The sequence below is a fragment of the Podarcis vaucheri genome, assembly GCF_965113315.1.
Source record: "Podarcis vaucheri genome assembly, chromosome: Z".
Lineage (NCBI taxonomy): Eukaryota > Metazoa > Chordata > Lepidosauria > Squamata > Lacertidae > Podarcis > Podarcis vaucheri.
Window position 1 is genome coordinate 25,618,803 of NC_138758.1, and position 15,845 is coordinate 25,634,647.

The 15,845-nt window shown below is 41.8% G+C and overlaps 1 protein-coding gene across 1 annotated transcript in view; it reads right to left on the minus strand.

Annotated features, from left to right (window-relative positions):
• SMARCA1 (SNF2 related chromatin remodeling ATPase 1) overlaps window positions 1–15,069 on the minus strand; it is a 48,537-nt gene extending 33,468 nt beyond the window's left edge. The window contains exons 1-8 of the mRNA XM_082208520.1: window positions 14,722–15,069; window positions 12,192–12,278; window positions 6,357–6,523; window positions 4,761–4,861; window positions 4,556–4,656; window positions 2,214–2,393; window positions 1,489–1,644; window positions 983–1,114 (exon numbers count right to left, since the gene is read on the minus strand). Coding sequence (XP_082064646.1) covers window positions 983–1,114; window positions 1,489–1,644; window positions 2,214–2,393; window positions 4,556–4,656; window positions 4,761–4,861; window positions 6,357–6,523; window positions 12,192–12,278; window positions 14,722–14,886 — 1,089 coding nt within the window. The 5' untranslated portion in view covers window positions 14,887–15,069. The remainder of the gene's footprint in view (window positions 1–982; window positions 1,115–1,488; window positions 1,645–2,213; window positions 2,394–4,555; window positions 4,657–4,760; window positions 4,862–6,356; window positions 6,524–12,191; window positions 12,279–14,721) is intronic.
• Between the last annotated feature and the right edge of the window lie 776 nt (window positions 15,070–15,845).

The window sequence follows — 15,845 nt, forward strand, 5'->3', positions numbered from 1 at the left end:
TGTAAAAATTATGGTGTTGTTACTGGGTTTGTTGTTACTGTGTTTGTACTTTCAAAACTCAAGGGGAAATTTTAGTAAACTAGAAATGAAGCTGTCCACTGGAAACAGTGTGTCAAGTTCTTCCCTTCTTTAACATCTAGTAAAGCATACCTATGCCCTGACATTATTATATTTCTGCCACAGATGTGCATCACTAGCAGGGGGGCGTATGTGAACAGGCACAAGCAAATGTTGTTACAAATTGTGAAAAGCATCCCTGTGTCTCATATAATGTGCAGATCCACTTAAAATGTGGCCCATAGTGGCTGAACCAACTTCTCAAAGCAGTTCCACCTACCCCTCCCTTCAAATGCTCGTGTAGAATACACTGACTAAAAGCTAAGTCAATAGGAAACAATGCAGTTCGGATACACCAATACTATAAACTAATACTTGCATCTGAAAAATGCAATGACGATTTAGTCCCTCTCCTCCTGTAAAATGTCCTCTACCCACAGTGACCATTTCAGTTGCTCATTATGCAACTTCACTATGTAACAGTACAGTCATACCCATGTTACATCCGCTTCATGTTACATTCTTTCAAGTTATGCCCCACTGCGACCCGGAAGTACCGGAAAGGGTTACTTCCGGGTTTCACCGCTCGCGCATGCGCAGAAACGCAAAATGACGTCACGCGCATGCACAGAAGCGGCGAATTACAACCTGCCTGTGCACAGATGCACCACTGCAAGTTGCACTCTTTTCATGTTCCGAATGGGCCTCCGGAACGGATTGTGTTTGCAACCAGAGGTACCACTGTATTAAGAATCTGCTGCATAATTTTTTTCCTAACTTCCCTCTCTATTCATTTACCTTCTCTTAAGAATGTAAACCATTATAGTATGATAAAAAGATAACTTAAATTATTGGCAAAAGTTAGGTTACCATATAAAGTGTGCAAAACCAAAAAATAGGACTTTAACATAATGTACAATCTCACCTCTGCAGAATTGAAGACATCAGGCAAAAGGAAATTGAGCAATGCCCATAGTTCATGAAGATTATTCTGTAAGGGAGTTCCTGTTAATAGCAACCGATTTGTTGTCTTGAACTCTCGAACAATTTCAGAGAGCTAGGAAATTTTTTAGAAGAGCACTTGTTACTACTACATTACTACCATACTCCAGGATACATTTTTTACAAATGAAAGTACATACAAAGTATTTCAAAATGAAGCTCCAAACTCCCATAACCTAAGATAATAATTACAAGCATTATTAATAGTTCAGATGTAACAGTTAGTGTTTTAAATTCTTCATTTTTCCCTGCCTGCCATTCTGAAAGGAATTATTTTTTAACTTCCTATTTTTTTGTTTCCTATTGCTTCCTATTTTCTCAAAGTGTACAAAAAGTTATCCTTCCATTCAAGAGTTACCAGGTTTTTCCACTATCCTAGTATTCTGTAGTATTTCTCTAGGTATCTACAGAAATAAAGCTTAGGCTCACCTTAGATTTTTCATTCTTGATTCGATGGGCTTCATCAATCACCAGATACCTCCAGTTGAATTTTTTGAAAACAGACTTCTCTTTAATTACCATTTCATAGGAGGTAACACACACATCCCACTCTCCAGGCATCATAACATCGCGGATAAAAGCAGCCTAATGAAAAATGAACATGGTAAACACTTCTAGATAGGTAAGCTGAATAGGGCGACCTAACTCATTTGGAAGCTGCTAGTTATGAGGGGAAAGCATTTCACAAAAATGAAGAAGAATTGGAAGGTGGGGAGGAAATCAAGTTCCATAAAGGCTAATACGATGACTCACACCCCCCCCCCACCGTAAATAAATAAAAATCAATGACGACAAATATATATTTAAAAATAAAGGAGGGGAGGGATAAGTGAATGCCTCTTCTCAGATGAACCTTGGTGTGACATATGCATCTTAAAATGATGTATGTCATTCATTAATACATACAAAACTTTTATATCCCGCCACTTCTCCAAACGGAGTCTGAGGGGGCTAGCAAGAATAAACAACACAGCCATACAAAATTTGATAAAAAGTTAAAAAACAAAATCATAGTAAAACAATAAGATTAGTGATGTATGGTTTAACCTGTAAACTGCTGTGCACAATTATGATGCTATACAAATGCAATGGTGGAAAGGCATTACACTCCCAACATGAAAAGCAAGTCACTTCTTTATATAGTGCTCACTTACCCTGGCATCCTTGTCTCCAATGAGACAAACGGCACGTAGAGATGGAACCCAGCGTTTAAATTCATTCATCCAGTTGTGCAAAGTCGATTTGGGGACCAGAACCATGTGTGGGCCAGGAATGTTTCGGTAATGTTTCAGATAGCCCAGCAATGCAATTGTTTGCAGAGTCTTTCCTAGACCCTACAATAGTATTAAAAATTATTTAAAGTTATGCATCATTGTTAGCAGCACTGAACTGATTTCCATTTATAATAATGAGTAGAAAAGTTTACGAACATGGTACAATTTATGGAATAGAAATCTGCCATAATTTCAATATATTGCAATATGCAAATTACAACTCTGTTTAGAGTTTGTTTTGAGATAATAAAACTACAGCTTCTCATAAGCATTCCTCTGCAATATGCATGAATTATTACAGAGAATGAATTTTTTAATTACATTTTGCTCTTAGCTGTTACAACTGAATATTTGAGTCTCAGTCTGTACTACTGCTATGCATTATGCATCTTTTCTTTGAATTACACACAATTGTTATTCCTTGACTCTCTGAGTTCAGTAAATTTTCTACATACCAAAGAGAAAATGCCCACATAATACTAGGAAATGCTAATGGCAGGCAAGTTGTGATACTTATCTCCTCTGTCACCATACTGAATTCTATTTCCACCAAAGTTCAACAGACCTGCTGTCAATGAACCCATGAGAAATCTTTCATGAGCTCAGTCAATAGTACGTCAGTTTAGACATAGTGATCTTCATCTAACACATCATGGTTTTGTTGGGAAAAAGCAGCAAGGCAAAAGCCAGCTCCAGATGGCTGGAATGCAAAACAGGATGTTATGTTTTGCAGATGTACTGTTGAAGAAAAGGTGGAGCCTATTCTCTGTACTGAGCACTGGATGTTAGCTCAGAGTGTCATGTGACCTGTGCTGGAAGTACAGGGGAGGAGTTGAGTCTCTTCTGATGGAGTCTGAAGGGAACAGTCGCATTTCTATGTACTGCTGAGTGACAGGAATAAAACATGTAAAAGGACTCCTGTCTGTCTCATTTCCCCTCCCTGGGGGAATGCAGGGAGGGAGACAAGAAGAGGAAAGCAGAGGGTGTGTTCTTTCTCACGTCTAATGAGAAGAATCGCCAGGTTTGTTTACCTAGCCTGCCGGCAGTTGCAGACGTAAGGTAAACACAGTATCTCACTCAATTGCCTCGGGGGAGGCCAGGTACCTCTGCCTGTGAGCCAAGATACTAACAGGTTTGTCAGAGAGAGCAAGCATTGTGCTGCCTTCTCTCGTCTTCTATGCCACAATAGTATTAATTCTGCAGTTTGTTAAGCCATAGTTTCCCATTTCATCTGAACCAGGAAACTCTGGTTTATTAATCCTGAACTATAAAAATAAAATGAAACCATGATCAGATCCTGGTCCGTAGTTCAAGATTAATAAACCAGTTTCCCAGTTCAGATGTTATGGGGAAATGTTGCTTAACGAACTCCAAAAGCAATGTATTGTGGTGCTCATAATACAACACTCTTGATCAAATAAACCATGATTTATTAGACCAAGATCATTATGCCTTAACTGGCAGCACAATTCACAACTAAGAAAATGAATGGGACATTTACTATTTATTTCAATAAGGGTTGGGAACAGTTCGCAACCATTTATTTATAGTTGTCATCTTAGCAGCCATTAATTACTTTCATTACCTGGGGCAAGCAACAATCATGTAGAGGCAACCAGACAGAAAGCTCAAGTAAACTGAGGGTCAATTGGTTCTTCTTTCCTGTCACCCCAATCAGGCACCACAAATGACTAACATGGACATATGACAGGATAAATTTGTTCTTCCATGAATGCCATCAGGGAGTCACATTCTTCTAGCCAATTTCATCTGACTAGCTTATTAGGAATCATAGCTTATCAGAATCACAAAGATAATAAGAAACACCATTGCTTTTAGTAATAGCTGTATGATATCTGAAGACAATGGATTTAAAATCTTACTCCAAATATTCTCCAATTAGCTAATAATTATGGGCTAAGTATGCTGAAGAGACTTATTCCCAAAGTTGTACTAAAACCACCTGGATTACTTAGAGCATAGGAAATGTGGACTCCAATCTAAAACTGTTCTTTAAATTCATGAGAGTTTAAAAAGTAGTTTGAGGATTTGACAAGGGAGACATCATTGGAGGTCCACATCTGGCTTATGGCCACTGACTTCAATGAGAATTACATTTTTATTTAAAACCAATTTTTTTCTGCTTGGAGAATTGTCTTCTTCCAAGAGATATACACTTCACTTCCACCCCAAAGATGTACTCCAAAAAGAAAGCTTTTTACCATTTCATCTGCCAAAATGCCGTTCACGCCATTTTCGTAAAGGGAGATCATCCAGTTCAACCCCCTAACCTGATAGTCTCGTAACGTTCCTCCTTTAACATCTGCAAAGCACATAAAATGTGACTTTTTATCTATATGCTTGATTATACTATTATTTCCTAACTCATTTAAGAAAATGGAAAAAGATTTTAATAAATATACTCACACGAAGGCGATTCCTCAAATCTAATACACACATTTGAGGTTTTTCGACTTTCTGAAAGTAGCTCTTCATCCTCCTCTTGCTCTGTGCGCCTATGGCGATAACTGAAGAAAAAATGAAGAAACTAGTCAAACCTATGATTGTGCTTTCCACAAGGACCTTTTCGTATGCCACAAAAGGCCTGCCTTTTTTCCTGTAGTGGAGCAAGGAATCTCAAATAAGTTGCTCCTCTAACTCACTCCACAAGGAAGGACTATGTGAATATGAAACATGTTCATTAAGGGGTGGGACAGCCCCTGCCCCAGTTCCTTCCTGCCTACTCAATCAGCCATTTCCTCACACGTTTGGTAGCCCTTCTTTTCTCTCTTCACTTCTTTTGAGGCTACTCTTCATACATGGGACAGGAAAGGAGGATGAATTTAGACCAGTGTCAGGACATTATGCCTACCATCTTTTCCCCTCTCTAGAGCTGCTGAATTCAACTATCTTGGACAATTCTTCAAGCCATGCATCAAAGCCATGCTGAGGAGGCACGGAGGTTTGAGGAACCTCCTGGATGACAAGACCAGCAAAGCAAAAACCATCCTCAGCAGTGGCTTTATCTCTCCTCTCCACTAGGGCAAAGAACAAGGCCATGAGGCAGATATTGCAAAGGCCTGTGAGGTCATGGTTTGCTTCAATCTGGCCAACAGGGCCTGATCTATGGCCACAGAGGCTGTTCATACTTGAAGAGGGTATCCTCCCGCTATTAAGTCTCCACACCTCGAATTCTACTGGAAAACAAAAACCCAGGATTGGCCAGAGAGAGGTGCTTCTCACTGGAGGGTAGACCTTTGTGGGGCTAAGAAGGGAAGTAGGCCTAGTGGCAGTGCACAATCCCAAACCAGTAAAGGGCAAAAAAAAAATCCTCATTGGCTCTCTTCTCCCCATGCCTGAATTTGCTGGCCATCTCAGCTTCAGGAGATGGCACTTTCACTCTCTCAAACCACACCCCACCCTTGTCAGGCATAAAAGCCATGATTCGACCAGCACAGAGCTGGAGAATAACACAGTCCTGAGGCAGCCAAGCTGCAGGGACAGGCAGGAGAAGCAGCAGGCTGCAGCAAAGGTATCAGACCCCAAACTATCAGCTTAATCAGCTTCACCCTAGCCTAAGAAACTAGACCACAGGACCCCTTTTAATGAAGGCTCGAGCCATGATCCACGCCCCAGCAGCAAACCTAAATCAAGAGGAGACAGGTTCTGCATAGTAGGTGTGGTACAGTTGCCATGGGCAAGGAGACACCCCAGGAGCCTCAAGTAGAGCATCCTTCCATTCCAGGAGCATATTATGGCAAAGGTTCATTGCAAGATGAGGCTGTACCACAAAGTCACAGTCAGTGACATGATGGCTTACTCTGTTTTTAGGTTTTCTAGGGTTTTTATGGTTTTCTGGGAGTGTTCTAGCTTTAGGCAACTTTGCTTATATGTTTGATGGCCAGTAACATAACTCCCATGTAAATTGCAAGTTACCTGTACAGGTTTGCATATAAAAGATGAACTACATTAAACACACATAGCATTTAATATCAAACAGTAATTTAAATTAAAAAGACATACTCTCCAGCTGAAAGTAAGCTCTGCTTTTCATCCTTTTTTATTCGTGGTCGTCCAAGTTTCACTTTCAGGGGAGATGTTGGTGATTTCTGCGCCGCAGGTTGAATAAAATGTGCAAAGAGTTCTGTCTGCTTCAACAGGAATTCAAATCTCTTGGCTCGATCTGTTTTCTGTATTCAAGGCAACAAACACAGTATTTATTTCATTTATCTTTATTTTATACATTTCTATTCCACTTTTTCAGAAAATATCCTCACAAAGTGGGCAAATGCAGTGTAGAAAAATGACCAAACAACAAAGTACAAAAATACATTTTGAAACTTTTAAAATACCTCAAAGCCTTACAAGAATCCATTCATAAACAAGCATGGCAGCAAAATAATATATCAAATCCAATATAAACTGCACTCTTCCTAATAAAGAATACAATCTTTTCTCAACTTCCGTAGTGTAAACCTGAAGATCTCAGAGAAATCTCAGAAAAATACAAAATAAAAACACAAATTACGTAAGAAAAACAAGAACATAAACAAACCAATAACACACACCCATCCATTAACACATTTAAAAGGATGGAGGATGTTAATCAGCCAAAGGTCTGTTTGAAGAAGAATGTTTTTGCCTGGCACCTAAAAGTATATAATAAAGTCACCAGGTGATCCTCCCTGGAGAGAGCATCCACAAAGGGAGAGCCACTGCAGAAAAGACCCATTCTCATACTGCCAACCTTTGGACCTCTCATGGAGGAGGCATACCAAGAAGGGCCTCTGATGATTATCGCAGGTTCCCAGTAGGTTCTTTGGGAAGAAGTAGTTCCTGAGGTATTGAGATCCTCAGCCATGTAAAACTTCATAGTTCAAAACCAACACTTTGAATTGGGCCTGGAAACTAATTGGCAGCCAATGCAGTCAGTCCAGGATTGGTGTAACATGCTCAAATTGTCTTGCCCTGTGAGGAACCTAGCCACCAAATTCTGCACCAGCCAAAGTTTCTGAACTGTCTTCAGAGGCAGTCCTACGTATAACACATTGCAGTAATCTAACCTAGAAGTTACCAAAGCATAGACAACAGTAGTTAGAATATCACTGTCCAGATTATGGGTGCAGCTGGGCTACCAGCCAAAGCTGATAGAAAGCACTCCAGACCCGTGAGGCCACCTGAGTCCTAAGCGACAGCAAAAGATCCAGAAGTACCCCCAGGTTGCTTACACACTTCTTCCAAGGAAGTATAGCCCCATCAAGAGCAGGCAACCTCCCATCCATCCTGTCTAGGGAACCACACACTAAGAGTGCCTCATTCTTATCTGAATTGAGCTTCAGTGTGTTGGCTCTCATCTAGTCCATTATCAAGGCAAGACAACAGTCCAGCATATCCACTGAAGGTTCCATGGAGCCAAAGAGCAGTCCCCATCCAAGTAGAAGTGGAACCACTACAAAGTGGTGCCACCCAGGGAACAAATATGGCTCTACGAAGCAGGAAAGGGCACCCAGGAGCGATCATATCAACAGCCCAATCTATTCAGATGTTCCAGAGGTCAGCCAGTGCTTAGACAGGAGCACCCTTCATATCAGCCAGAATATTCCACAGAACTGTCTTGAAATCCACTGGCTCTATTAGCCGCTGAGGGCGGACCATTCCAAAAGGTCCACTGCCTCTGCAGAGAGGAAAGGGTGCTGAAAGTCTAGATCTCAACAGGAAGTGATCTGACCATGACAAGCAATTGATGTCAATATCCCCCATCTTCAGATTACCCTTTGTGCCAAGTTGAGAAAACAAGATCCAGAATGTGACCTGCAACATGCATTGGACCAGTGACATACTGTGACAGCCCCATGGTTTCATGGCATATTCTACATAGTTCTTCTTTTGTAAGGATGGCCTAAGTAAGAAACAGCTGCGGAATTGTAGTGGCTATGAAAATAAAGCTGCAATCCTATACACATTTACCTAAGAATAAGCCCCATTAAGATGAGTAATAACATTTTTTTATTTGTACCCCACCCATCTGACTGGCTTGCCCCAGCCAACATATATAAAAGCATGCTTAGGAGTATACATGCTTACGATTACACTGTGAACCAAGAAGTCAAGAGTTCAAATTCTGTCTCTGTCACAAACACACTAGGTGACTACTAACAAGCCACACTTTCTCTGCTTCACATCTCCAGCATGGTAGCAATATTTATCATTATCCAGCTCTACAAGTCTCTCTGTAGCTGCTTCTGTCCCCTCCCACTAGAGACCAAAGCCTGGAAACTAGACTATGACAAATGTCAGACTAGAACAGGGAAGATCTGGTCTCAAATCCTCATTCAGCCATAAACCCACTGAATGACCTTGGATCAGTCACCCTTAGGACATCCATCTTTCTCTCCCCACCCTCCATGGTTTCTTCCTAAAATGGCTACAGCCAACCTGCAAATGAAAAGAGAAAGGAAAAACTGATCTGTCTGATTTCTCCTGCTCTCTGGCCGATCTCTCTCCCCACCTTCCTCTATCTTTTCCATCTGAAAATAGTTGCAGTCAACCAGCAAAGCACAAACAAAGATATGGGAAAACTTCAGCTATCTGAATCAGCCATGCATGTAGTGGGGTTTGGGCATATTTTTTTTATATTTGGATAAATGGACAACAAACATTCAGATAGTGGGACCTGCATGTATATACAAATGTTAAGCAGTTTATTTTAATTTAAGCTAAAAAGGATGATAGCATAACATTTCACCACATGAGGGCAACATAACACAGCATAAAATTTCTTGATGCTTTGAGGCCTTTTGTGGGGGGAAACATTTAACATACATACACAGGATTTGAAAAAGAACAGACTAAAACAGAGCAGAGCTCTATTTAGAATAATAAGCAAGAGCTTCCTGTATTTTCTGGTTAATTCTTCCTTTGCTTTTCTGTCTTTTTGAGACACTGCTCAGGAAGTATGCTGAAGCTAAGGTTTTAAAGAATGAGCAAAGGGGAGATACAAATTTCTTCAAGTCCAAAAATAACATACACTCTGTAGTAGGCACACAATAATATCCTACACATGTCTACTTAGAAATAATGCTCCCAAGTAAATGTGTATAAGATTACAACCACACTATCTTTCTACAAACCTGGAAGCAACAATACACAACTCCTTCAAAGAACCAGGAAACCAGCCAGGTGTCAGCTGTTTTTAACTTGAAGACTGTCTTAATGTTTGTCTCCTTACTTACAGGAGTTCTTGAGGCAGATTTTGAATACTGGCTAACTGAAAAGTCTGATTCCATTAGCAGCTCTGAGAAACTGCAGGGTGGCTGCTATAATGTTATCATACTTGGGCAGCTGAAGTTAATTCTTGACAGAATTTCATAGAAACAAGTCAATGATTAAATGTTGGTTATCATTCAGTTTCCTCTTCAATGGAATCTGTAGACTTTCAGAGCTAATTCTTATTTAGCAAGATTCATATCAATAAGAGTTTCTAATATGGATATTTTCTTATGTTGTACTATACTCAACAGATCCTAAGCATTAGGTCTTTCTATACCACAATACCCAACATGGTGCCCTCCAATTCTCATCACACCAGCCTGCATGGCTAGTGATCAAGAATGGCGGTAGCAGCAGCCCACACAAAATCTGAAGCGTAACACACTGGCAATCTCTGTTCTATACTGTACTATACTATGCTATACTATTTTATATTTTATACTATACTATTTTATATTTTATTCAAATTGTTTAACTTTATTGTCAACAGTGATCTTCATTTTTAGGGGTTTTCCCTCTCAAGAGAAAATCTCTTCTTCTTTTTCTCTACCAAGAAACATTCTAGCAATAGTGAAAAGCTACTATAAATTTCAAACATAATTACAGATTTGCTTGAAATACAAAACCACTGAGTGCTGCCAAAAGTAATGTAATCAGGCTGGAATGGTAACTATGGTTAATGGCATCCAAACAAAGCAGAATCTGGAAGCCAACTTGAAATCATGGCTTCATATTCTGGCTTGTTTGGAAGACATTAACCATAGTTTCCCAATTCTGATATAATAGAAAGCTATTGTTAACTGTAGCTTCCTGGCTTCTCTACTCACTCATGCAAAGGAATGAGCAAACTGGTTGTGCATGAAGCTTGTTCCTATCTCATCTTATTAAGCTAATATTTGATTATGCAAATACAGTCACTGTTTGAACAACAGAGAGTAACCCAATCTAACAGAGGACAATGTTACTCTATACTTTTAATGTGTGGAAGAGAGAATTTCAGAAGTGCAACTTTCCTCACTTTTCTGACAAACTGCATCTTCCACATAGTCTTTAAAAGTAGTACAGTAGTCTACTCTTCTCTTGTGTATGATCATCCTAAGGGAAGATCACTAGAATATTAAAAAGAAGATTTGTTGAGCATCAGTTTTAGAATCAAAACAATGATTTCTCTCAAGGCTACTGGCATGAGAAAATGTTTTTACTTTTTAAGCAGTAGTAAAAACTTCTCACACCAAATGACGGAACCTTGAATAGATGATGTTGTTTGGATTTTAAAAGACATGTAAGGCAATTATGTGTAACACACACTAACTCTGTTCACATATAAAATGGGGGTAAAGGTAAAGGTAAAGGTACCCCTGCCCGAACGGGCCAGTCTTGACAGACTCTGGGGTTTGTGCGCCCATCTCACATTTATTGGCCGGGGGCCAGCGCTGTCCGCAGACACTTCCGGGTCACGTGGCCAGCGTGACAAAGCTGCTCTGGCGAGCCAGAGCCGCACACGGAACGCCGTTTACCTTCCCGCTGGTAAGCGGTACCTATTTATCTACTTGCACCCGGGGGTGCTTTCGAACTGCTAGGTGGGCAGGCGCTGGGACCGAGCAGCGGGAGCGCACCCCGCCGCGGGGATTCGAACCGCCGACCTTTCGATCGGCAAGCCCTAGGCGCTGAGGCTTTAGCCCGCAGCGCCACCCGCGTCCCTAAAATGGGGGTAGAGGGATCTAATTTTAAAGGAGCACAAAGAAAAGTGGACCAAAACCTGCCCTTTTTATTGGCTTACCTTATTGCACTCTAACTTTTAAGCAGTTTTCCAACAGTTCGGGTCCAATATTACAAATACGGTAGGCAGGGATAAATTTGCTAAAATCTATGCAAAGTAGTAAAGTAAGATGGGTCTTATGCTTCTTTTGGGTAACAGCAGACTCCTCTACCTCAGCTTTATTATATGTGAAGATACAAACAAATGCCTCAAATTTCACCACACAATTACTTGGGAGCAAGCCAGAGATAGGGGAAAACTGAATTCCACGTAAGCATGCATGGGATCAGGCTGCACATACTACATACACAAATTTGTTGTAGTGATTGATTTGGTGTATTAAGGATCCCCTGAATGGGTTATAGCTTGTTGTTTTCACTTTGGCATATATGAACATCAATTAAATTATCCTAATTTTATTCAGATACAAGTGTATTATTTTTATTTATTTTACTTGAAATATTGCTTAAAAGTGGAACTTTAAAGGGAGGGCACATGTTGTGATCTGCCAGGGAAATTCAGCATTTTAAGTTCATTTATGATGTAGTTTTATTTGGGTCTGGGTTAATTTCAAATGATGTCACCTTGTGTTACTCTCAGACTGTTAAACATTTGTTTTGTGATGGTATCATGAATAAATAATATTTTTTAATGTTTACATATATGCACTTTAAAGCTTCCTAAAACTGTCTAGAAAAACAATCTGTTTTATTTTAGAACAGTTAATATTATGTATACTAATATTTTTACATCTCTTTTCACCACAACCAAAGCTCAACAAAAACGTAACAAATATATTATCAGATAAACTGCTATATCAGAAAATTTACCATCTTTTCTTCATACTCTGGATCGACATCTTTTTCAGATTTAGATGCCTTTGGAGGGGGCTTTAGTTGAAATGGAGGATCATTTCTCTGTAAACAAAATGACAAATTCTACAATTACTGTGTGTCTAATGGAGGACCAAATTCCCCATTCAACTCACCTCCCCACCTCCCATTGCCTCTGTAAAAATCAAGAAAATACGACTTCTGAAATGAGGGGAAGAACTTGTTTGCACTTTCAAAACAATGCATATACCTCCACCACCCACACTGTGAAAAGTTTCCTGCACTCAGATACCACATAAATTTCTTAAGATTCAAAGAGTGATACAAATAGTTGTGCCTATGGGCATCTGAACTTAAGATTTTCAAACAGCAACACATCCCTGTGACATATTGTGCACTGCTTTTAAAACTGAGGAAAATTTCAAAAACACATGTGGGCTGTTGAAAAAGCGAAGTCAAAATTGCACTGGATCTGCCTGAAGTTGCTCTTTAGGCTCTTACACAGGGCCAGGGAAAATTCCAGTGCTTTATTTTTTCCAAGGAACATTTTCCATTCCATAAGATCATTAACAGCAATGAATCGATACTAGTTACAAATATATTAGGCACACCTTCCAGTTTCAAAATGTTCATCTTTGTTTACTTAATATAAGTAAAATAAATAAATTAGATCACTCTCTAGGTCAGGGGTTGGGCTAGTTTGACAGGTGGGCAGGAATGGACAGGTGGGCTGGGAATGAGCAAAACTTGAGCAACTGCAACATGCTCAAGTATTGCTGCTTGTTCCTGCTGAACCACAATAAGCCAACAATCATACCTTAAATATGAGTTATAGTTTAGGTGGATATACAAGGACAGCAAACTAAACTGATCATCTGTTCTTTTCAGGTCTCTGTGCCCATAGTGGACAGAAAGTAGGTAGAACCTGGGCAACTGGCCAATGATGGTAACTGCACCTAATGAAAACTCCTAAAGAATGTTTAACTACATGGAATCTGTCTGGCTTTTTATGTTTTTAGGTTATGTTAGTTATTCTTCTGATTGTGTGTTTATTTAACTGAGTGGTATTGTTTGTTTATATTGCTGTAACACACTCTAGATGGTTAACAAAAATCATAAACAACCTGGTCTACAGATTTTGTTGAACTCCACTCCCATCAGCCTGGGCAGCATAACCAATAGCCAGAGAATATGGGAGTTTCAGTACCAACACACCTAAAGGATCCCAGCTTCCCCACTCCTGCTGTCAACCTGTCCTGTGGACAGCCTCAGTGCACAGCTGCCGCCATTGCATTCAGGCATAAGCAAAAGAAGGTCAAGAACTTGCAAGGAGGACTGCTTGGTTCTCCCACCATAACTGAGCTTCACAGTCCTGCTCCCAGGCCCTTTCGCTGCTCTTCAAGCAATCTTAAACCAAGGATGGGTAAATTGTGACCCTACTGAAGTTGCTGCACACTATCAGCCCCAGGCAGCACTGCCATTAGCCGAGAGATAGTATAGCAGATATAGAATGCTAGACTAAGATCTGGGAAACCAGGGTTCAAATCCCCACCTCAGTCATGAAGTTCACTGGGCCAGTCCCTCACTCCCATCCTACCCTACCTCACAGGGTTGTTGTGAGGATAAAACAGGGGGAGAGAAATACATTCAGCACCTTTAGCTCCTTGAAAGAAATGCAACAAGCAATAACTAACACACACTGGGAACCACAAGTCCCTCACCCTTGCTCTAGTCCTGCCTCCTACAGCAGCCAACCCGGTGCCCCTGGGAAGCCACATAAAACCCGCACATGATGGGTTGGCATCAGCCCTCGCAAAGCCAACCCCTCCCTCCCACACCACAAGTGGAATAAACATGTGCCTGGAGGATATACACTTCGCCTGAGGGCGTTTCTTCCATACATTAAGTATCAAACAGCAGATTACTCAGGCAAGCAAGGACTCAGCATGGTAAACCTTCCCAAGTCCCTGACCGTGATGGGCGTAAAACGACTGATGAGGCATAGCTGTCAACCTTCCCTTTTTTTGCGGGAAATTCCCTTATTCCAGCGCCGTTTCCCGCTGCTATCCCGGATTGTTAGGTATCCCATAGACTGTCCCTGGGATAGGTAAGGCCGCTGATCCCTTATTTTCAAATCTGAAAGTTGACAGCTATGCTGATGAGCACCAGCGATCCTCCATTCCAGATGTGCTGGACAGCCGCTCCCGTCATTCCCGAGCACTTTTTGGGCATGCTGGCTGGGCGGCTGATGGGGAGGACACATCTGGAGGGCCGCTGGTTCTGCAGCCTTGGTGTAAACGAAAAATAAAGAAATGGGCGCGCGAGGGTAAGGTGATGGTCTCTCAAAAGGCCGGGTGCAGTTTCGTATGCTGGCTCCTCGGAGCTTAGCGCACCGGGTGTGGGTGTTAAAAAATGAAAATAAAAAAGTGTTCCTCTGAGCATACGCAGAGGTTTGAGGTGATTGTGGCGCGCGACCTAGAGGCCGCCGCCGCCGCCCTCGTCCTCCTCCCCGTTTCCCGCGCCGTACCTCCTCTGGGCCGCCGGGCTCCTGTGAGGAGGAAGAGAAAGCGGCCGAGGTGGAGGGCTCCTCCTCGACCTCCTCGCAGCCCGGGCTGGCAGCGGCTGCGGCCGGAGCTGCTGTCAGTGCTGTCGCAGCCACCGGGACAACGACGTCGGCCTCGGCAGCGTCCATTTTGTGTCTCGGCAACCGCCGGTCGGTAGAGCAGGAGTTGTGGGGGCAGGAGGGGGGGCGGGGTAGGGACCCCCTCAAAACCCGCCCCCCTCCCTTGGCTCCCCCTCCTTTTCCTCCCGCCGCCCTCCCTCGGCAGCGACGGGTATCGCAAGAAACCGCGAGAACGACGCTGAGCGCCTTCGCGCGCGCGGGAATGGGAAGGCAAGGTTGTGGTTGTTATGGTTCGGAGGAGCACGTGACAGGAGGCTCCTCCCCCTGTGGGAAACTGCAGGGGAGAATTTTAAGGGTTGCTTCCAACGGCATCGTCGCGCTTTTAATAGTCAATACCGGTTAATTAATAGCATGAGCTTGAGCTTTTTTATTTTTGGTTCTAGGTTCCTTCCTCGCTTTCTTTTTTCCGTATTTTTTTTTCATAAGGAGCGCGGGAAGCTGCTTAAATCAAACCAACGGTCTACCTGGCTCAGTATTGTCTACACTGGTCGGCAGCAGCTTTCCAGGCTTTCTGACGGGGGGGGTGGCAGACATTGCACCTGGGTCCTAATGCCCCGCAAGGGATTCGCTGTTGATGCTGTAGCGCTTACCCACAGCCCTCGACCACCCCCAAAAAAACACATACACAAACTTCCTATTTCCATACTTGAATTTCACCAGCTGTCTTTTCTTTGTGAACAGTCCGGTCTTTTGATTTCATACAGCACATATATGTATGTAATGTATATTATAAAAACAATAAATACTAATAGTCAGGTGTTGCTTCCAACGTTTCTCTTGTCTGTTATGATGACTGCCTTTATCTTTTATACATTTACAGCGCGTTTAGGTGCTAAAGGAACAATAGATATCTGTTGAGAGGTGGTTGGGTTTTTTTCCTCTTAGCAATTTAGAAAGTGGACGTTTGTAAGGGAGGGGGAAGTTAATAAGGAATCTTCAAACCATGGCCACACCGTCGCCTTACATGC